Here is a 22,154-nt window from a genome sequence, read left to right on the forward strand (position 1 = left end):
TCTACAGAGGAACAGTATTGTTCATTTAAATGTAACTCATAATGAACATCCACAGTTGATCAAGTTGTGACATGATTTTTACCTTGCAGTGTCTCACAAAAGATATTAAACCCTTTTAAAACATTTTTACTTAGTTAAATGAGCTATGGTAGTACTTTTTAAGTAATTCATTTGGCACATATAAAATATTCAGTCAATATATAAGGCTGCCTAAAGGCTTTATTGCATTCCATGGACCAGTATACAAAATAACACAGCACACATACAGAATACACTAACTTTTATAATATTAATGCATTTTCAAGGAACAAAACTGCATTGAAAAATTTTGAATGTCTAACAATTGTTTTGAGAAAAAAATTCTAGAAAACTATATATTTTAAGATGTCGTGACCATTAAATGACACATTTTGTAGTGAAAGTCACAAACTATATACACAATAATCAGTACCTTTCCTATGTCAAAATATTAGTTAGGCAAGACCAACAAACAAACAAAATTTAATTAAAATAACCCAACAAAGTACCCCTCTTGAAGAATTTAATAACTCAAATGGACACAGGTAGTATACAAGGCATCATAAAACCAAGCAGCAAGTAAACCTACTGATATCAGATGAATTAAGAAATATTGTATTAAGTCAGGGCCAAAATATCTCAAAAGGCATTGTTCACATATTTCTAACATGAAAACAAATGAGCTTCTATAAAAACACCATAAAATAGTAGTTTTGTTTGGTATACTTGACAAAGACTTTAATGCAGGTGGAAAAACAGATCATGACTTAAAACCTAATAGGATTTTCAATCATTGTGTTCTTTCAAAATTATGTCATTGTTCAAGCTGTGACATAGTGTGTTGATAGTACTATAAGCTTTTTTGTGCCTAGGTAAAGTTTATAATTCCTTATAGTTTTTGTATAATAACTAACCCCATGGTGACCACCAATACTTTTTTCAGTAATAGAAGTATTTCATAGACAGTTCTGCAAAATCTCTAGAAATCTTCTACATAACTGCCTCTAGATCTGTACATAAATTCAGACTTATTTTGTCTGTCTCTATCATAATAAATATAGATGTTCAGTATCATCTGAATTCTACCAGATAAATCTACAAATATTGTAGATCGAATATAAAGAGCATATTAATTTGCTATGATAAAAATCACAATTTTAACAAACATAAAACATATTCATTCCAGCTACTTTCTGACTGATGATCATTGACACCAAACATAATCTATCACAACTGTAATTCATTTAAAATGTATAACCTTAGTAATTTTCACCAAACTGTGAAGAACAAGTTTACTTTATTTTTTACATTTTACCAAACAAGCAAAATACTTTCTTCAATAGTTTCAATAACATTGTTCAAGAATTATTAATTTTAATTATCCTTTTAAATTAATGAAATAACTTATACATACATGTATACCCTATATACAGTTTTATAATAAATTGCTTACACAATTCAAGTTGAACTAAATAAATAATTTGCCCTCAAGCTTGCAGTTCATGTAAGAAAATATATTAAAAGGGAGATAACTCAAAACAACTTTCCACTTACCGAAGATTGTTGAGGAACATTGTCAGCAGAATATTTAGAGCAGAATAAAATCCTATCTCCAGTACATATCTCATCAAATTCATCCATAGTTAATTTCCTTTTCATTTCCTTGAATATTTTCCCAGGCGTGAGTCTATGAATCACTTTAAACTGATCCCAATAAGAGTATACTTTTAATTGAATAATGAGATTAAATGATTAATTTCCACACGAAATCTCTTCTATTGTTGGCATGTTTTCAGGATACTCAAGCATTTTTGATAAATACAATCAAAAATGGATCACTTGTTTGGCCAATATTATTCACAACTCCCTGTAAGAATATTTCCAGCACTTTACCTGCATGTCAGTAAGATGTTACCTCAGTTTACACCTGAGCATACAGGTATTTTCTAATGTTTGTAGCAGATAATGGACATATATTGATTATCAATTAAAACAAGAACCTGGTAGACTCCCATTGATTTAGTCCTAACTTTTCTTGAACAACTTTATGAAAAATCCAATAATTCTGTATTATAAATCAATTTTCTTTTATGTGAAAACAATACACAACAAAACGTTTAACTTCCATTGACCATAGGCTCAGGAAATAATCTTGACGACTAACACATTCACATTCAGTACAGAAAATATTCTTTATAATATTTCAATTAGTTGATAATCAACATCTTCAAGACAAATATTAACAGATGGATACATTGCATAAATCATTCACAAGTAATATCAATTTGTCAAATCAATAAGTTCTAAACTTCCAAATTTCCAAGATAGAAACCCTCAAAGTCACAATATATATTTCAAAAGATATACTATACAATTCTACCATCTGTTGCACAAAATAGATATTACTTTCACACAATTATCATAATTCAATCAAGACTTAAAAAAGGAAGATTTCCCTATTTTACCTCACCAGGTGTAACCACCCTATAAAACAATAACATTAAACAGTCCTACTGTTTAATGTTTAATAGCCACCCTATTTAGATAATCCCAGTATACACTTTATTTCCCTAAGTGATAACAAGAGATAAAAACCTGACTGGGTCAGATTAACAATACAATGAAGGTCAGGAGCACTTAAAATTCTTCTCTAATCTTTCCAGACAAAAAAAAAATAGATAAAATGTTTAAAATCCAGACTTTCCATAATTACCAGCGCATATAATCTTTCAAGACTGCACTATTTTCTACAGAGGGAGGATGTAGCAGTACTAAACCTTTTTTAGAAAGATTGGGTGGTCCTTAAATTTCGATTGGAATATGGCAAAACTACTAAGGTTTGTGTATGTTTGATTACTGTTACCTTGTTGATCTGTACAATTCAAAACATGTATTATTGATTAGTAGCAAAACTCTACTATAAACCAAAAATTACAAATCACAATTCAGCATAGATTCTCATTATTAGCTAACCATGACCTGTTCTACCTAGTTTGATGGAGTGTCCCAGTCAACTAGTGGCAGCTAACAGACAGACAGACAGACAAACAGCTGCAGACTATATATATATTGCACCAATATAAGGATTAGAAAATCATTAATAGGTCAGTTGATTATTGACAAGGCTTGGTTGCACAAGGGTTTGATATAATCATTATAGTCTATTAAATGCTTAATTGTCTGTAAAATGCAGCTAATTTCCATCAAGATAATATTCCATAAACTTTAGATGGTCTAATACATTTCAGTATAGATTATTATCAGGGGTAATGTTGGCACCATGTCATGGCTATCAACTATAGGTTTTTAACCAAGTATAGACCATCAATCAGTACAAACAAGAAAACTGTGAGCAACAGCTCAATAGTGATACCCCCTACTTTTCGGCATACAGGAACTAGATGTCACACTAGTACAAAGACATATTCCAGGATTTAGTATACCCATATAAAGCTTGGTAAAAAATATCAACAACCTGTGATTTAAAGAAGCTGAGAATTTTGTAACAAAAAAAATGTATTCAGGAATGACCGAACAAAGGACACTGGTAAAATCATATACTCTGGCTACTACAGAGCAAAGGAAAAAAAAAACTACATTTTATAGGCTATCATAAGAATAAAGTAATATCAACCACTAACAGTCTTATATCATATATCAATGATACAACAACAAAAACTTGAATTAATGAAATATAATTTTCACAAATAAATACTGATGAAGTGTGTCATCTTTCATTTTGGCTCATTTAATTTGTAAAGATCTTGAACAAAATAGTAAATGTATAAGTATTAAATGGATAGTAGACATTTCAAAGCTTTTCTTCACAGTAATACACATAAAAGTCTATTTTCCTTTTAGTTTATTTTGTAATTTTTTAGCATGAACACTGAAGCATTTGAGACAAGTCCTTTATCATCAGAAACCTTACCTCAGAAGTGACTTCAAACTCTTCAAATTCTTTGATTAGGGCTTCCACTTGAGCTACAGATTCCCCAACTTCTGATAACTTATCTTCCAACCATTTTAATCTCTCACCAATAGTGAACTGAAACTATAGATGAAAAACATTTGAAAAACGAATTGAAATTAGGTGGTAAAACTGCGATCTGTGTGCATTTCAAAAGTGACTTTTTATTCAAATTACACAAAGGCTTTTTTTTTAAAATCATCTTTAAAAGATTAGTATAGAGATGTATATTATTATAGAAGTTCTAAACATTTTTATGAGTGTCTAGTTTTCACAATACTTGCAGTATGCATTTAATTATACAACAAATAAACACAAACCAGTTTGAATTCATCCTCAAATTTTCTAAGTTGCAACGTATAATTCAATCTCCTCTCATGTTTCTCCCAAAATCCATTAAAGTTAGTTTTTGTCTCTTCAAGCTGTACAAGTAACCTGCAACCAACCAAGTATAAAAATTCAAGGAAATGTAAAAAAGAGATTCTGGTGCAACATCATGAGGTACCAGTAAGCATATACTGAGTTTCCTCATGAAGATATATTCTATTGTTGTGAACAAAGATTTTAGCAATTTTTAAACATTTAGTATTTTATCAAGACAAAGGGAAGTAACTCAAAATAAACCCAGACAAAGAGAAAAGAACAGATGGCAAAAGTAGTAAATATGAAACTAAAGGCTCTAATGAGCTTGAATCATTCACCTAACTTGATAAAGCAAATAATATTTTTTGTAAAAGTGGCTTTCTTTTCTTGGATAAAAATTCTTAATGCGCAAACCTACGGTACAATCAAATCAATTTTCATTGAATTCTTTTTGACGGGGAAATTTTTTATAACATTAAAAATAGCAAAATGATGTCATAAAGGAGCAAGTTTGGTTCTAATTGGTCTAGTAGTATCAGAGGAGAAGATTTTTTTTAAAGTAAAAACAGCAGAAATGAATGTCAAAATAAGGCAATAACTCCAACATGGCAACACAGATTTAAATGAAAAATTGACACAGATAGATCTCATCATGCTGAACACTTACCCAAGTAAGAATTTTGATAAACCTAATGGTTTTGGAGATACATGTGTACATACAAAAAGCTTCTGTCTGACCCTATTTTAAGTAATGGAGGCCATATTTTTTGACAGATCAAAAATCCATACAAATATTCAATGCAGACTACCCTAAGGAACATTAATACCAAGTTTGGTTCTAGTTGGTCAAGTACTTTCAAAGGAGTAGAGTTTTAAAATTGTTAACAACAACGATGACAACAGTGGAGGCCAAGTGATGGCAATAGCTCACATGGCCCTTTGGGACACTTGAGCTGAAAAGTCTTACATGTTAAGAAAAATTGAAATTACTTTTTATATGTCATTCAACTGTCCAGTTCTACAATACCTGTTTTTATGAAAAATTTTAAAAGACAAAAAGAAGTAACTCAAAATGGACCCAAATTAAAGAAACTTAGTTCACATACCCCATGTGTCCCCATGTTGGATACTCTAGTAAATTTGTTTGTAAGAGAAAAACATGTAGAAGGACCCAATAAAAAAGGAATAAGAGCGTTTTTTAGGCTTTAGACCTTTTTCTTCTAACTAAATTCTGTTACTCAGAATGGTAGTTTCAAACTCCAGGCTGTAATTTCTTTGAGTTCTAGTTAGTTCTAGTAAATATCATCATAGCAGAACAAAACATACACTTGACCTGTAACTTATCATGGTGAACTTACATACCGAAAATCATGTCAATCTGCAAGTGTTTGGAAATAAAAAGTCCGAAAAACGGTTATTTCTGTGAATTTAACTGAGTTCAAGGCCTGTAATTTGGGTAAAAATCATTGTAGCTGAACCAATTATGAAATTTCTGTACTAAAAATCATGTCAATATCTCCCAAGTGTTTAGAAAAAAAGTTTGGAAAACTTTTTTTTTTAATTTTGCTAAGTTTAAGGACCGTAATTTCGGTAAAAATCATCATAGCACAATGAAACGTAAACTTGACCTGTAACATATCATAGTGGACTTATATACCAAAAAATCATGTCAATATCTGGAAGTGTTTAGAAAAAAGTCCGGAAAACTTATTTTTGTTTATTTTGCTGAGTTCAAGACCCGTAATTTCAGTAAAAATCATCACAGCAGAACGAAAGTTAAACTTGACGTGTAACTTATCATGTGAACTTATAAACCAAAAAATCATGTCAATATCTGCAAGTGTTAAGAAAAAAAGTCAGGAAAACTGTTATTTCTGTGAATTTTGCTAAGTTTAAGGCCCATAATGTTGGTAAAAATCATCAGAGCGGAACAAAACATAAACTTGACTTGTAACTTATCATGGTGAATTTATATACCAAACATAATGTCAATATCTGCAAGCATTTAGAAAAAAAGAACAGAAAACTTTTCTGTGAATTTCACTAAATTCTAGGCCCATAATTTTGGTAAAAATCATTTGAGCGGAACAAAAGTTAAACTTGACCTGTAACTTATCATGTCGAATTTCTGTACTAAAAATCATGTCAATATCTGCAAGTGTTTAGAAAAAAATTCCGGAAAACTGATGATGGACTGACAGACGGACAGGTTGAAAACATTACACCCTTCCCAACTTTGTTGTGTGGGGTATAACTATGGTAAAGGAACGAATATGATGATAAAAACAAATGCACCAGCATATAACATCCATACAAATAGTAAATACAAAAAAGTAGAAAATATTAACAAAGATTGAAATTATTTTTTACATTAAATTATAAAAAAGACAAAGGGAAGTAACTCAAAATAAACCCAGAATATAGAAAAAGTAACTGTGAGCCTATACAGTAACCTAAATACAAAATAAGTAGAAAATATTAACATATGTTGAAATCACTTTTTACTTGATATTTAACTTAACAGTTCAACAAAGTCTGTCACAACTTTTAACTTCAAGATGAAACTTCTCACTTTCAGCCATTAAGAGGTCAATTGTTTCTTGTAGTTAGTACAAGTTGTAAACTAACCTAGAATCCAGAGAAAGTTACATTTTGTGAAAGTGTTTATAAAAGAAAAAAAATGTTACTTGACCTCTGTAGATTGATGACATGGGTTTGATGAATGAGAGGAGTATGTTCATTATCTCCCTTTATACACTGCAGTAATGTCTGACCATGTGCTACAGATGATTCAAGGTCATCAAGCATTTCAGTTCGTCCCAGCAGATGGTCATGGATGAGTTTTTCCATTCCTTCAACAGTATTAGGTACTTCTGTATCTCCATATTTCTTCACCAGTAGAGTCATGGCTGTAGCTGTCTTTTCAGTGTTAGAACAAAACTTCTCAACAGCCTGGCATAAAACAATATATAAAAGCATTAATTTTATTTTGACACTGAAAACAGGAGACTTTAAGACATTCAGGAAAGATAAACAATAAGATATAGTACTTTAATGTACACAGTAATGTTTCCACATTTCTATTTTTGTTCTGAGAATTTTCTTAATACTTAAACTGAATAAAATTTTCTCAAAGAATTATAAAAAGAAATACTACCACTAAAAATGTTTAAGAACCCTGATTTATTTAACCAAGTATCTTATTTATTTCATAATTTAGTCAAAAATACAAAATGAACATTAGACATTAGATAATAATTTTTATTTTCAATTATGAGCAATACATGAAAAAAAAAATAAAATTGCTGTAGATGATACATGCTGTTTATAAAAACTCTCTCTTGTGAAACATTTCATACAGTAGGAGTACTTCAATAAAAATTCAAAAACAACAATTGATGGACATGTTTTGTTTCTATACACATAGCCTTGATACACACCTATTAAATGTTGAAGAAAAATCATCATGATTGTAAATTTTGACCTACTTAAGAAATGGATGAATGACAAGGGTCACCATCAGTCACCATAATTGTTTTTGTTGGACCTAGTTCCAATGCAAGTATGAAATTCTTGGTCATACATGCATTTAATAATCATCTGATTTTAATGAGGAATGCCTCTTTATAGCAGACCATTAATCAGTTTTGTTTATTTTATTGTAGGTTGAAAATCTCAAATATCAAAATATGAATTTAATTTTGAATGCATACAAGGATGTACAGTACATCACAACGGTGAACTTATAAAAAGACTAATATACCATATATGGAATGTTGAGCTGATTTAAATATGTGAGGAAACACTTCTTGACCTGACTTTGATGGTGTATGATCAATATGTGCAGTAAACTTGTTCTTCCTTACAAAAAAATCAAAATTAATGATTGCACTGTATGGAGGTTACACCATAAAGAGGTTGAACCACTATATAAACATTTGCTTTTTGTAAATATTTTTTGACACTCAATTCATACCTTTTTTTAGAAATTGCAACCATTACACTAACATTCTAGGTAGGGCTCAAGGACTTACACACAAACTACTGGGACAAGGATCAAGGATATATAATTTGTCATTTCAAAAGTTCTGTTGTGGTCACCATGATGTGACCTAAATGAAGTGTATGTTTCCAATACGTCCAATGACTTCCATCAGCCACAAAAGCGTATTCACCAGACCAAACCTTCATTCACCTGACCTTCAATGAGCTGCACAAAGGGTGTCTTGCAAGAAATAAATACCACTCACCCTTAAGCTCTATCAAGAAATCTATTTTAGTATCATACCAAGTGAAGATAAGTACACAAGAATTCAGCATCATTCAGTTGTTTCAATTTGAAAAAAAGGCCTTTTATGGAAAACTTACAGATCTATGTTGTGTCCATTCATTAGGATCATACACCAACTGTCCTCCTATCTCTGTTGTCAGCTGACTGGAATCCACATGTTCTAACAGATCCTTAGGTTCACTGTACAGAATAACCTGTAAAGAACAAGTTAATAGTCAGCCTACATAAAATGCTTCAATATGAACTTACTGCTTTCAAATCCAAAAACATGCAGTTTCAGAGAGCCCAATGTAAGAAAGCACATTTAAATGATTTTCTAAGGAACACAAGTATTTCTCCAATTACTACTACTGTGCGATTGACATTCATGGTATTTACTACATGCAAGAATTATTTCAGTTAAAAATTGGCCATTAAAAAGAAAACATGAAAGGTCATTACAGTGGTTAATTTATAAAAGACCATACAAGTATTTGAATAACTCAAATACTTGTCAAAATTAGACCTACTAGATTGTATTCATGTATCTAACTATTAATGACAATGATTCAGTTACGGTGAGAAATAAAATGTCTTTCATAAAATGTGAACGAGGTTATTTATAGTTTTTACCTTATACTCAAGTTCTTCTTTGATGAACTTAGTCTTAATATCTTGAAATGCCCGCTGAAAAAATCCTTTTGGTTGGAGTAAAAACACAACTTGGATGTGCTTTGGAAAGTAATTCTGGAAATAAGTAAACATCAATAAAGATAAAACAAAATCACAATTTTTGTTACATGCATGCCTATTGAAAAATCTATGATAGTAATTAATAAACAAATATCAGAACTACAGCCCACTATTGACAGTGTTATGTCCACCAAAAGGCCAGTGTTTAAAACTAATGTTCTGGTCAAATACTTTTATACATAATTTTGAACTTTTGGCACATTCAGTAAAAAATTCTCTCTGTTAAAGAATTCTCATCTACATGCTTTATCATGTTGAAAGTGGGTTTTCATACTGAAGTTTGTCTTGACAAGTCATCTCAGAAGTTACTTGTATTAACAAACATGAACAAGCAGAAAAATGGTGTGCTGCTAAATTCAAAATCAAGATATCTCAAAGTAAAATTGTCCATCAAATTCTTATAAAGAAGAATTTGTGCCTGTGAAATTGCATACACATTATTGAATCTAGCTGGTATGCACCTCAGGGCACTTTACTTCTATACTTGATAGTGTATCAGCTGATTAGCTATGGAGAGGCTAATTATCATACATTATCTTGTTATACTAATAACCATAACTTACATTAATTTTTGTCAATAAACTTTTGACATCTCCCCAGCTATGATTTCGTCTATCTATGATAATAACAAACCCTAATTCTGTTTCATGTAATCTAAAATGAAATAAAACAGATTCAAATATGATCAGATACAATGCATTTAATGCAACAGAACTGCAGGTACATATGCATGAGTTACCGGTACATGTATTTCCTCCCACAATTTTAAGTAACCACTTTGAAAAAAATTAGGATGTTATTGCACATAATGAAGATATGCATGGGGAAAAGAGTTTAATTTTGTATTTTATTACTGAAAGTTGAACTTCCAATATTCCAAAGGGGTAAATTGTCTTGCTATTGCCTTCTACATTTATTTAGCTACATATTCAGAGAAAATGTCAGCTCAAGGCTACCCATGGGTCTTCCATGAATGAACGATGAGTAAACCCTAACACCAATGGAAAAGCTGCGACTGGCCGCAAAACATGTACCTCTATATACTCCAGTAATATAAAGTAAGGTGAAAGCAAAACCAGACATACAGAGGCCAGAAATTCCGTATTTGGGACAACAAAAGTCTGACATAATTAAATAAAGAAACAGATTATAGCAGAGTGATGACCCATATGAACCAGTTTATGACAAGGATAAAGTTACTGAGGCAGAAATTCCTGAAATGCTGTTAATATAAAGTTATGAAGTAATGATGTATACCAAATATGATTGACCAAGCACAAAGGATTCATGTTTATGGACAAAATTTGAAAACTTAACATTAAAACCTTACCAAGAAATTTCAAAGCCAATAGACCATGCCTGCAAAGGCATATGTATGACATGGTGTAGTGATGCTAATGCAACTTAAAATATGATTGACCTAGCACAAGTGGTTCAAACTAAACTAACCTAATAATAAAACTTGATATAAAATCTTAATGTGAATGCAAACAATAAGTCTCCCTCTCCATGACACAAAGGTGAAACAATAAATCTAGGTTGAAAAAAAATTCTAATTGAACTTCAAGGACCAACAATTAATTCACAGGCTACTAGAATACTTTGTTGTCATACCAAACACGAAATGATACCTACGGAGGAACGCAACAGTCATACCAAACATGAAATGATACCTACGGAGGAACACAACAGTCATACGGAGGAATGCAAGTCATACCAAACATGAAATGATACCTATGGAGGAACACAACAGTCATACCAAACACGAAATGATACCTATGAAGGAATGCAACAGTCATACCAAACATGAAATGATACCTACGGAGGAACACAACAGTCATACCAAACAAGAAATGATACCTACAGAGGAACACAACAGTCATACCAAACACGAAATGATACCTACGGAGGAACACAACAGTCATACCAAACATGAAATGATACCTACGGAGGAACGCAACAAAGGTAACAAACTATCTTTTTATATTCTTCTTCTGATATCTCCTTTTGATCTGGGTTCTCGGGTACTGTCAGGATTGGTGCTCCATTTCTAGCTTTGCCTCCTAGTCAAAAAACAAACACAAAAACTATAATAGTAATTGGATCATCTTATGCATTATCAATTTAAGTAAATGGGTTTAACAGATATATTTAAAGTGCATCTGGAAGCTTATTTTATAATTAAGTGTATTGAGTATAAGAAAAATCAATACTTTTGTATGTTAAGGAGTCAACTAACCTGATACAAAAGCAAATTTCCATTGGAGTAAAGGTGCCACATCCAAGACACTATACGGACAGATTGCTTCTCCCATATCATCTCCTGTAAATGAAAAACGATTCAGTAAGTATTCAATTTAATATTGAGAAAAGTAATTATCTTAACCTCCAACATTTTGTCAAAAACCTGAATTAGTAGGGATATTAGTTGGTTTTCCATAAAAAATGCAAATAAAATTTCTAATATCAAAATCTGTTTGTGTTATACAGTTATTTTAAAAAATCTGATTAAACAAACTATTTAGAATAGTTATAATTTCTTGTCCGAAGAGACTCTATAATATGCTCCTCATCAAAGTAATATTTTGAAAAAAAAATTGAAAGTAGCACATGTATACACCAATCTAATATAGGGCAACATCTTTGAATAAAAACATATTTTGTACAATTCTCAAAACAGGCATCTTTGCACATTGAAGCATAGGTATGAAATAAATGTAACAGCACTACAGTTTATTTTAAGGAAGTAGACCTATGGTAAGGGACACAACTCTTACAAATCATTGGAATGTTTGTATTCATCAATTTTACATTAATCTCATGTAAGCATCATAGTAACTTGGACTGATTTCATTCTGTTTCAAAGGAAAGCATATGAAACAAACATATCACTGATTTCAAGAGTTATGCCCCTTACCCTAGATCTACCTCCTTAAACAAGTTTGAAAATAAATGTCCAAAGTAATAACATTTCCTCCTGCTTGATAAAACAGTACTATAAATATTACACTTTCATTCTTCATCTAACATTAGTTGGTTGGTCCAATAAAATGGCAAATACAACTTCTAATTTCAAAATCTGTTTTAGATTTACAACTATGTTTGTGCTACATAAAAAATTGAAATACAACTTCTAATTTAAAAATCTACTTGTGTTATACAATTGAATTAGTACTTAAAATACTAAAAACTTGTATCTGAATACAAACACTGTAAGTGCTTTTGTTACCTCCATTAACACATGCAATTAAGTTTTCCAGCGCTTCCTTATGAAAATTAATAAACTGCTACTAGGAAGTCAGGTTGATTATTGTCAAGTCATTTCCGTGATTAAGAGGAAGGAAGGAGGTAATTTTAAGTAATCAATTGTAACAGTATCTGCTTAACAGTACTGCATCTGTAACCTTATCAAGTAACCTAAATGCTAGCCTTGTTCTTCATAAAACTTGACATTTCCGGTAATATCCAAGCTATGAAAAAGCATGATAAGTCAACCAACTTCGAAACTTTTTAGTAAAGGTTAACATTAAAATCAGATTTCCAAATACTTGTATCTGTCTATGGTAGTCCCACCATAAAACCATAATTTGGCCCTTAACCGAGTCTGGTCAAATCTATAGATGATGCTATTCTCCAGTAAGTTATATACATTTTAAAACAAGAAATCTGTAAGCAATGGCTCACTAGTGATACCCCGCTTTCAATCCTGATATCAGGAACATAAGCAAAGTCCTCAGTAAACAGGAAGTTGTTGTGGATTTTTTCCTTAAATGAATCCCACCATATGGCAGGAAGGATGGTTTAAAGTATCAAACTGCTGTGATGAAAATTTGCTGAGAAAATGTGACAAAAATTTCAATTTTCCAAATATGTCAAAAATAAACAAATTCCTTTGTAAACATGTTAAATTTATCTGAAAATGTATCCCCCATATGGCATACTTACAGGAAGAATGTATTAAAATTTCAAGCCACTGTGATGAGTAGTTGTTGAGAAAACTGTGATGGAAAAAGGCATTAGTAAAACACAGAAAAACAAAAACATGGACAAGGAAAACAGTACATCCTCTATCCATTGGAGTGGGGGTATAATTACACACCAGTGGGTAAGGCATTGTAAACAGTTTCAGAGGAAGCTTCCCAATATTTCATTACAAATTTAAGGACCTCCGGCTTCATTGTGTGCCTCCATATGAGAGCTCATAACCTCCCACTTTTGGAAGTTTCAGTATTTTGGTATTTTACCAGTGACGATCAAATGTCATGAAGCTTAGATTTCGGGCCAAATTTTAAAGAATTCCAATGTGATGTTGTAACGTATGAAAATAAACTGCCACAAAGTCAAGTATAGACAAAAAATTTGACAGCTAAAATATTTCATGAAATTGATATTAAGGCAAATCTCCCACTTTGGAAAATTTTTAAATTACAAAGGTTAATGAAAATGAGAACAAAGAAGGGGGACAATCTAAAGAATTTCATAATAAATCTTTTAGTCTTTTGATGAAAATAATGTAATGAGACCATGTTATCGATAGTAATGTATAATGAAAAAGTAGGCTATGTATAGTCAACATAGGGATTGTCAAACAAATACAAAATAGCTAGGCCAATGAAATAGCTCCTGAATCTACCAAAACTCATTGTGAACATTGCAAAAAATATTTAAGTGAAAAATTATATAAAATGCTTGGCAGTGCACAGCTTGACATGACCACAGAGGTTGAATCCTCATTAGTTGGAGTAAGTATAGACAAATCTTTCAAGCTCGACACAGCACTGAATTTTGATTGTGATTGGACATTTGACACAGGATAAAAGTTTGACCAGAATGGACGTGGCCCCTTCCTTAATGGTTCCTCCTAGTGATACAATTTCAAAAAGATCCATTCAAGTAATTGGACATCAGGAAAATGCTTGTTTCAGGTCCCTATTTGGCCTCTCATTCTAAATGGTTCAAGTGTTAAGCATTTTTTAATCCCTGTTGGACCTTTGTGGTATAAAATATTGAGGAAAAATATCACAGATATCCATACACTATAGTTAAATTCTATGAAATGCTACTTTTCAGCCCATAATTCCAAAACAGTTCAGACCAAAACCCCAAAATTAATACCAGCTTTCCTTTTGTGATTTAGGAAACTGGTCATAAAATTTAATAAAGATCAACCACCTAGTATTTAAGTTATTGCACAAAATCTAAGTCTCTACAGATGAAGATAATGACAAGGACATTGACAGAGTGGAAATAAAGCAAAACTTTTTTTTAAATATCTATGAACATGAACATTTCACTGCTATATCAAATTAAAAAAAGAAATCAGCTGATCTCTATTTACCTGTATCATCGGACTGCATTTTGTTCTGCAAATAAGTCTTCAATATTGCAGGCAACAAAATCCTTCTGCATCACATCATCAAGATCAATATACTAAATTTCGCCTTTTAAATTTCCGCACTAAATTTCCATATGTTTATATTTAAAAAATGTCACAGTTAACTTCCTACGACTTTATCACCTGAATGTATACACCTGAACTAAATCTCATACTGATAATAAAACTGAAACTACATGATAAACATTACATATAATTCATGTTCATGAATTTATATATATTTGGCCAATTATGTAATGATTAATGCTTCCCATTATTGGCCAATTTCCTTAGTATTCAAACACATGGACTACATATAAGTATCAATAATATCAGGATGTATTTGCAAGCCAAAATTGATAAAGCATTAAATAAGCCTTTATTGACAGGTAGTAACTTTTACAGGCTTATTTATAAACAATGCAAGGACAACCCACAGTCCATACATAGCAAGGACTTATATTGTGAAGGCAGAGAATATTTCCTTCAGTAGAAGTATTAATCAAACATAATATAAAATATACAATAGACTTGCCTAGATTGATCTTTCAGTTATAAACAAGATTTCACAGTGGATTATTTAATTGTTAATACTTTTATATTACATAGATCCTTCCTGGATTAAAGATGTCTAAAGCTTTCTATACATGTAAATCTATGTTGCATACTAAAGTATGTATTTTAATGCATAAGGTACAACGACACCTTTTCGATATAAATTATATTGCAAAATTCTATTCAGCAGAAGAATTATGTGGGTACATATTTTCATTTGTAGATCCTTTTTCTCCATAAAACTAAGGTAACTCTAAGATAGTAATTTATGATGAGTTGTCTACCTTTGCTGAATGTGCAGGGAAACTTGACAAGTGAGAATAATAAATGAAAAGTAAACCTTACTATTTTAAACATTTCCTTATTTATCCTTGTGTGAAAAAAACTTCATCCTGAGATGGAATCCATCTCTGCAGCATAGCTATAAATAAATTTTAGTATAAATTTGTTCTGACAGTCTACTGGTAATCTAAATGTACATGTTAAATTTCAAAATCCTTTCATTCAGAACAAAATGTTAGAGTTCTGATGTGAAAAACAAAAAATAAACCCAAACAAATATTTGAAATTAAGGTCAAAGTTCAGGGTCAACAGTCTCCAATCCTGGTTAGTGAGGTTGTTTAACAGCATATCAAAAGCCTATTTGGAAAACAAGAAAGTTACAGCCTGGACATGACATTGGCATGTAAAAATCACAAATGTTATCTTTTATCTAACAATTATTGATCAGGTTTAATTCACATTGAATGCTAACACAGATTCAGAGAAGAAGTAGGGTCCAAAAACATCACCATAAAGCAGTTGACCATATCAACTAATAATAAAACATAAAGATCCTGTCTAATTACATAGACCTATAAGTATTGATTGGATGATAACATGAATATAAGTAAAACATCCAATGATGACTCAGACTGAATATCTGACTAATCCTACAATATGACACCCAAGTAATAAAACTCTGTGACAGGCAACATATTCCAGGACGGATCAAACATCATTTGACACCATCCAACATATTCCAGGACGGACCAAACATCATCTGACACCATCCAACATATTCCAGGACAGACCAAACATCATCTGACACCATCCAACATATTCCAGGACCGACCAAACATCATCTGACACCATCCAACACATTCCAGGACGGACCAAACATCATCTGACACCATCCAATAATGTATGGAATTGTTTAAGAAAATCCTACGCACAAGCATATTTATACACCACAAAACAAGTTTGTAAACTGACAGATCTTCAATTTTTACAAAAAAAAAACCCACAAAATTGAAGTATCTGTTATATTAATGCAGGAGATACTATAATGCACTCAACAAAAACTTTGCAATAAGACAATTACAATCAGAAGCTGGCTCAAACAGCCTCTTGAAGTCATATTGATCATTCAAGCAGAACCAAAAGTACATTGAATGTGAAAGATTTTCAAATCATCACTACTAGAAAATTTGATTAAAATCTACATCATATCATAGTTTCTGAGGATAAGATCTTTACAGAAACTGTAGGACTATCACTAACACACTAACAAATGTAAATTAAGCATAACTGTATCCCTGTTACAAGAGTATATAAATGGACAGAACAAACATTCATGTAAGTTCTACTTGATAGGCAACCTCCATTTTTCACACTATGTAGCCTATGCTCGATTATGACAATATGGAAGTCTTGAATGGCTATGACAAACTGACAACCAGAAAGACTTGCTGTTAGTACATGTACCAGTGATATTCTAACAAACTTCCTGAAGATGTAAGACAAAATCTTGTCAGAGAAAATAGGTAAATGCAAACTACACAAAGCTGTCTTAGACAACTTTTATATCATAAGAAGCTGGGAAAGTACTGAAGCACTGCATTGTAACAAAGAAACTTCAGTTAACTACAAATGAAAACAAGGTAGTGCATATCTGTTTTTTGTAGACATCACACAAGTCACTTGAAAACCATGTATTCTACACACAGACTGAAAATGGTGAAAAAAATCTTTCGAATGTATATTTATTGGATCCTAAACATGCAGCATCCTAACATGGACTTTTTCCCCTCACAGGAAGCTCACATTTAATATCTTTCTTCATGCACATCTAAATAGAATACATTATACTAGTAACAATATTCTGAAATGTCATCAAAATTCACTGACAATAAGAGTTCTGCTCACGTGATGTGAACATACTGAACTCGTAGGTTTGATCATGCTCCATCTGCAGAGACAATAAATACATTTTTGTGTCTCCACTATGCACTTTTACATATACAAAAAATGAAATGCATTTCTATTAAGTTCAATTACAATCTGTCTTGTGGTTTAAGAAAACTAGCACTTACAGGATGGTAATTTCCCCCTCATGCATGGATATCATAATAATAAACAGCCTTATTATGCACATCAATATACAATACCTAACCTTCTTATGGAGTTTCATCAAATTTCATCCACTGTTAAGGGGATGTTTCACTTAATGATATGGGAACATGTAACACCCTAAAATTAGATTATCTGATGCATGGATTTGGACAATAAATATGTAAATACAGTTTGTGTACAGTGTATCACTGAAAAGATTTATCAAAATCAGTCAAGAGGTTAAGAACAAGCTGTAATTACAAGATATGCAGAGAAAATAGGCCAACATACAACCAGGCCTATTCCTATATATTCCCCTTACTTTGTTTGTGGAGGTATAATTAATCCGCCAGTATTCTTACCATTAACTTTATATTCACTACTTTGTATAAGTATACTTCTGGAGGGAAAGAGAACAACCTTATCCTTAATAACACCAAAATCTTCATAATCTGGTCCCCATTCAGAATCACTTGTACCAGTTGTTGTGGTGGTTGTATTGCTAAATTGCCTCTTATGAGTTCTGTGAAAAGAGCTATTTCCAAGATAGTATGATCGATCATTACTTGGACTGTAGTCATCCGTAAAGTCTTCTGTAGAACCTTGGGAAGAGCTGTACCCTTGGTGCAAATTTGGTACCCCTAGGTATTCCCTGTACTCCTCACTGGTTTGACGATCTAATATTGAACTTTTACGTTTAAAGTTTTCAAGGAAATCATCTATTTGTTTTTCAATCTTTGCCACTTGATGGCCTGGAATACCTGGTAATTTAGATGATGTGATTCTGGGTTCTGATGTAGCCATTAAGTCAGGTTTTATGGTACGAAATTTCCATGGATTTCCTCAAAATAGTTCTGATCACAGTTCTTTAATTTCTTATCCATACTAAGTACATTAGTATTTTGAAAAGACACTCATCATTTAACTTCCAAAATCACATACAAGTAAACATAAAAAAAAAAAGAATTTTCTATGTTAAAAGTTCTCCTTGCTAAAATGTGACATGTTATATATATGAATCATCTCAATATAAACATCTGTTTACTTAGTTACTGTTAATTCCTTAAGGTCTCCGTTATAATGATTGTTTGTTTTTACCTAAAATTCATGTGTTTATTGCTTGTTTTTAGAGAAGGTAAATTAAAAAGAAATATTAATAATCACTTGGACACTACTCATATTAGAGTTATCTCCCTCTATATCACAAATTATCACATTTCACATTGATGTATCAAATAAATATTTTCTAATTATTCCACATTAATGATGTGAGATAATATTCAGGATAATCAAAAGCCTGGTAAACAACATCTTGAAAAGTTTCCAAAATCATATATACACAATCGATACCACTATCTACTATTTCCATCAAAACAGTCTCTTCTAAATTGAAGCTATCTAATATTGACCAAAAATTAAAAACATCTACTTCCATAGCAAAACACAACTAGTTTTAAAATGATGGAATTAAAGCCTCAAAAATCAATTAGCTTCTGCATCCATGATTCGGTGAACACAAAATATTTCTATACTTGTAGTGTATCTGCATCCAATCTGCACACCAGATGAAATGAAAACTCAATGTAAATCAATATTTAGCAAATAAGGAAATCCAGCACCACATGTTTGTCAGACAGTGGTCAATTATTGAACTTATCATCAATGAAAAATTACAATATTTAACTTAAATATTGATCCCATGTAAGTTCAAGTCCATTTCTGGTAGGAGATCAACAAACATCCCATTTAAAGATGAAAAATTCTCCAACATCAGCCATATTTGATAAAGTTACATTCATGAAAATATGTTGTATTAGCCGCAAGGTTAAATTTCTAACCTGTCTGATCAATACCTTGGTTTCAATCAATACAATGCATATCAGAAGGCTTTCCTAGTGAAATAATGACAAAATAGTAGAAAATAGATAAATTATTCATTAGACAAAGTTAATTCATCTGAAAATTTGTCAACCATTTCTCATTTTTCCAAACTCTTAAAGAATTAAACAAACATTAGCCTAAAATCATGGAAATATGCAGAATCATGCAACAAGGCCAACACTACAAAAACACATTTGGAAATAAGCAACAGATGAAATTGTATGATGTTTGTCTATGCATCAATAATCCTATTTTGTGCTTTTACTAAAAGTAGCCACAGGATCCAGCCTTTATTGATTGTATATAAAAAACTACAATTTGAGCCAAACTTTAGAGGTCTCTAAGTAGTTGTCAAACTTCGCTACAGGAAATCACGATTTTCACTTCTCTACAAAACCTGTGCCACCAATGAGACAGAGTGATAACTGGTTACCATGGGAGTCATGTGTCTGGGAGGCACAAATGTTGCCCACACACATAAAGCGGGTTTCTAAGCTAGAAACTCTAATGAGCCTGAATTACTCATATCCACCTGGATAAATTAGTTCTCTGGTTGTCATACTATTTAATCAAGTAGAACAAAAATTACACAAACATTCTGAGAGTATTGCATGACAATTCAAAGTCCTCTACCCAAAGAAAAAAGAACAAAATGCAAACTTAATGCATAATTTGTTAGCAAGGAAAGTGCAGAAAATTGAGTCTGCATAAATTGTCTAAGGCCAAGGACTATAACTCAGCAAAGATGTATGTCTTGAAGCATGACAAAAAAAATGTGTGGAAAACTGATTCATGTTACAGACAGAGGGATTAAAGGAGTACAAACCTAAAGCCCCGTTTGGCTAAAGCCTCCGATAAGAGACTAATAAGCCATTTATATTCTGGCAACTCCAAACATCTTTCCTGCAAAGTTCATCTTCATTCTAACTGTCATTATTTTCAAAAATGATTGGAAAAGCAAAAAACCACAAAGATTAACATTTTTTATTTTTCATGGGAAGTTACTCATATTAAACAACCTTCTACTTTCCTGGTTACTTCCTGTGGTATTGGAAACTAATTGATTTGGAAAACACCCAAAAATAAAGTTTCTCAGCATCTGATCTTTTGTGCTTGTGAGTAGGTCAATCAAGTCAATTGTCATCTGTAATGTCTAAACATCTAATTTTGTTGTCATTTTGAATTTTTCCCTCATCCCAGTTCTGTTTTTCTGCTGTGGTTTGCCTCATTATCAATGTTGAGAAGGAACAAAAAGCCTGATTTGATTTCAAATCATTCATATACATGTATACCTATGCCATCATTAACAGAACATCTGTTGCTTTCATACATGATTTTGACCATTTCAATCGGTTTATTTGGGATGCCTATGCTTAAAGCCTTTCATGATCTTCCACAGAATATATCTATGACAACTGGGTTGTGTTGCTGCAGGATTGGGATCGTCACTGCAGGGGTTTTGTGGTCGTCATCATGAACTCGTGGATCATTATGGTGTATCCATCAGCACCATGAAAACTGATTTATTCAATGGGTCATGGTTTTCCTTTCCTCGTTTGTCTACCCCGGACTTGACTTTTTATGAGCAACTCGGCGGGTGTTTCTAGAAAAGCAGAGGATGCTTACCCTACCGGTGCACCTGGTCCATGCTCCCAGTTTTTAGTGGAGTCCGAGTTGCTCATTTACTTTTGTTACTTTGTATGTACGATTTTAGTTACTTTATGTTCTTTGTTGTGTATGTCTGTTTTCCATGTCTGGTCTTTTTCCCTGGATTACATTCTTTTGATTACCGCTATAACCTTGGTTCCCTTGATTACTCTCTCAACACTGACAAGACATACAAGGTACATATTGATTTGCATTCCATTCAATGCCCTTCTGGAGGATGAAATTTGCTCTGTTGTCCTTCTAGGTCTAAAACCTGACTACTCCTCCCAAAAAAGTCTTTTTTCAACTGCTGGAGCAATTTTCTTTTGATGAAGATTTTACCTACCATTTTTGTTGTGGTTGCCAGGAGCTTAATTTCCCACCAGTTACCAGTTACCCAAATCCACTTAACATTTCTATTGTGATGTTGTCAACTCAAGGTGCTTTTCTCTTATTCATATTTTTTAAGTGACATTCTATATCAACTACAGCAGGATGGGTTTCAATTATCTGTGGTTGTACAACTACTTCATTGGCTTAAGTACATATGGTTTGTTCTAATGCAAAGCATGTTTAGGAAAAAAATTGGAAATAAGTATCTCAAGGGAGGTAACCATAATTATTTGAATGACTATTTTAATCGAAGAAAATCATTCAAGAAGTTAGGTGAGATGATAAAATAGAACAAACACATCATTGTATTCTTATTCTACACACCAGTACATTCAAACAAGAAAAATCAAGATCATGTCAATAGATTTCACCCCATTTCAAACAAATTCAGACTGTCAAAATACCCAGTTTAAGTTTATTCCTACAAGAACATCTCATTCAGCGGTCCTTTTCACAAAAAATCATAAGTGTAAAATTAGTCGTAAGTTATGATGTCATAATAGAGTTAAGTGTTGTGACGTCACAATTTACGACTAATTTTACTCTTTCGACTTTTT

The 22,154-nt window shown here is 32.0% G+C and overlaps 1 protein-coding gene across 5 annotated transcripts in view; it reads right to left on the reverse strand.

Moving 5' to 3' along the window:
- LOC148624555 (guanine nucleotide exchange factor DBS-like) overlaps positions 1 to 22,154 on the reverse strand; it is a 52,912-nt gene that overhangs the window by 26,498 nt on the left and 4,260 nt on the right. For 2 of the 5 annotated variants that reach the window (XM_088567224.1, XM_088567225.1), the window contains exons 1-9: positions 18,039 to 19,443; positions 11,614 to 11,697; positions 11,323 to 11,437; positions 9,938 to 10,028; positions 9,255 to 9,368; positions 8,720 to 8,836; positions 7,044 to 7,303; positions 4,309 to 4,423; positions 3,950 to 4,072 (exon numbers count right to left, since the gene is read on the reverse strand). In XM_088567224.1, coding sequence (XP_088423350.1) covers positions 3,950 to 4,072; positions 4,309 to 4,423; positions 7,044 to 7,303; positions 8,720 to 8,836; positions 9,255 to 9,368; positions 9,938 to 10,028; positions 11,323 to 11,437; positions 11,614 to 11,697; positions 18,039 to 18,480 — 1,461 coding nt within the window. In that variant the 5' untranslated portion in view covers positions 18,481 to 19,443. Of the gene's footprint in view, positions 1 to 3,949; positions 4,073 to 4,308; positions 4,424 to 7,043; positions 7,304 to 8,719; positions 8,837 to 9,254; positions 9,369 to 9,937; positions 10,029 to 11,322; positions 11,438 to 11,613; positions 11,698 to 14,712; positions 14,931 to 18,038; positions 19,444 to 22,154 lie in introns of those variants that run through there. The other 3 variants (XM_088567223.1, XM_088567226.1, XM_088567227.1) reach the window with 3 other exon arrangements.

The sequence above is a fragment of the Perna viridis genome, chromosome 2, assembly GCF_037379345.1.
Source record: "Perna viridis isolate PV_CMFRI_1.1 ecotype Kerala chromosome 2, ASM3737934v1, whole genome shotgun sequence".
NCBI classification, from domain to species: domain Eukaryota; kingdom Metazoa; phylum Mollusca; class Bivalvia; order Mytilida; family Mytilidae; genus Perna; species Perna viridis.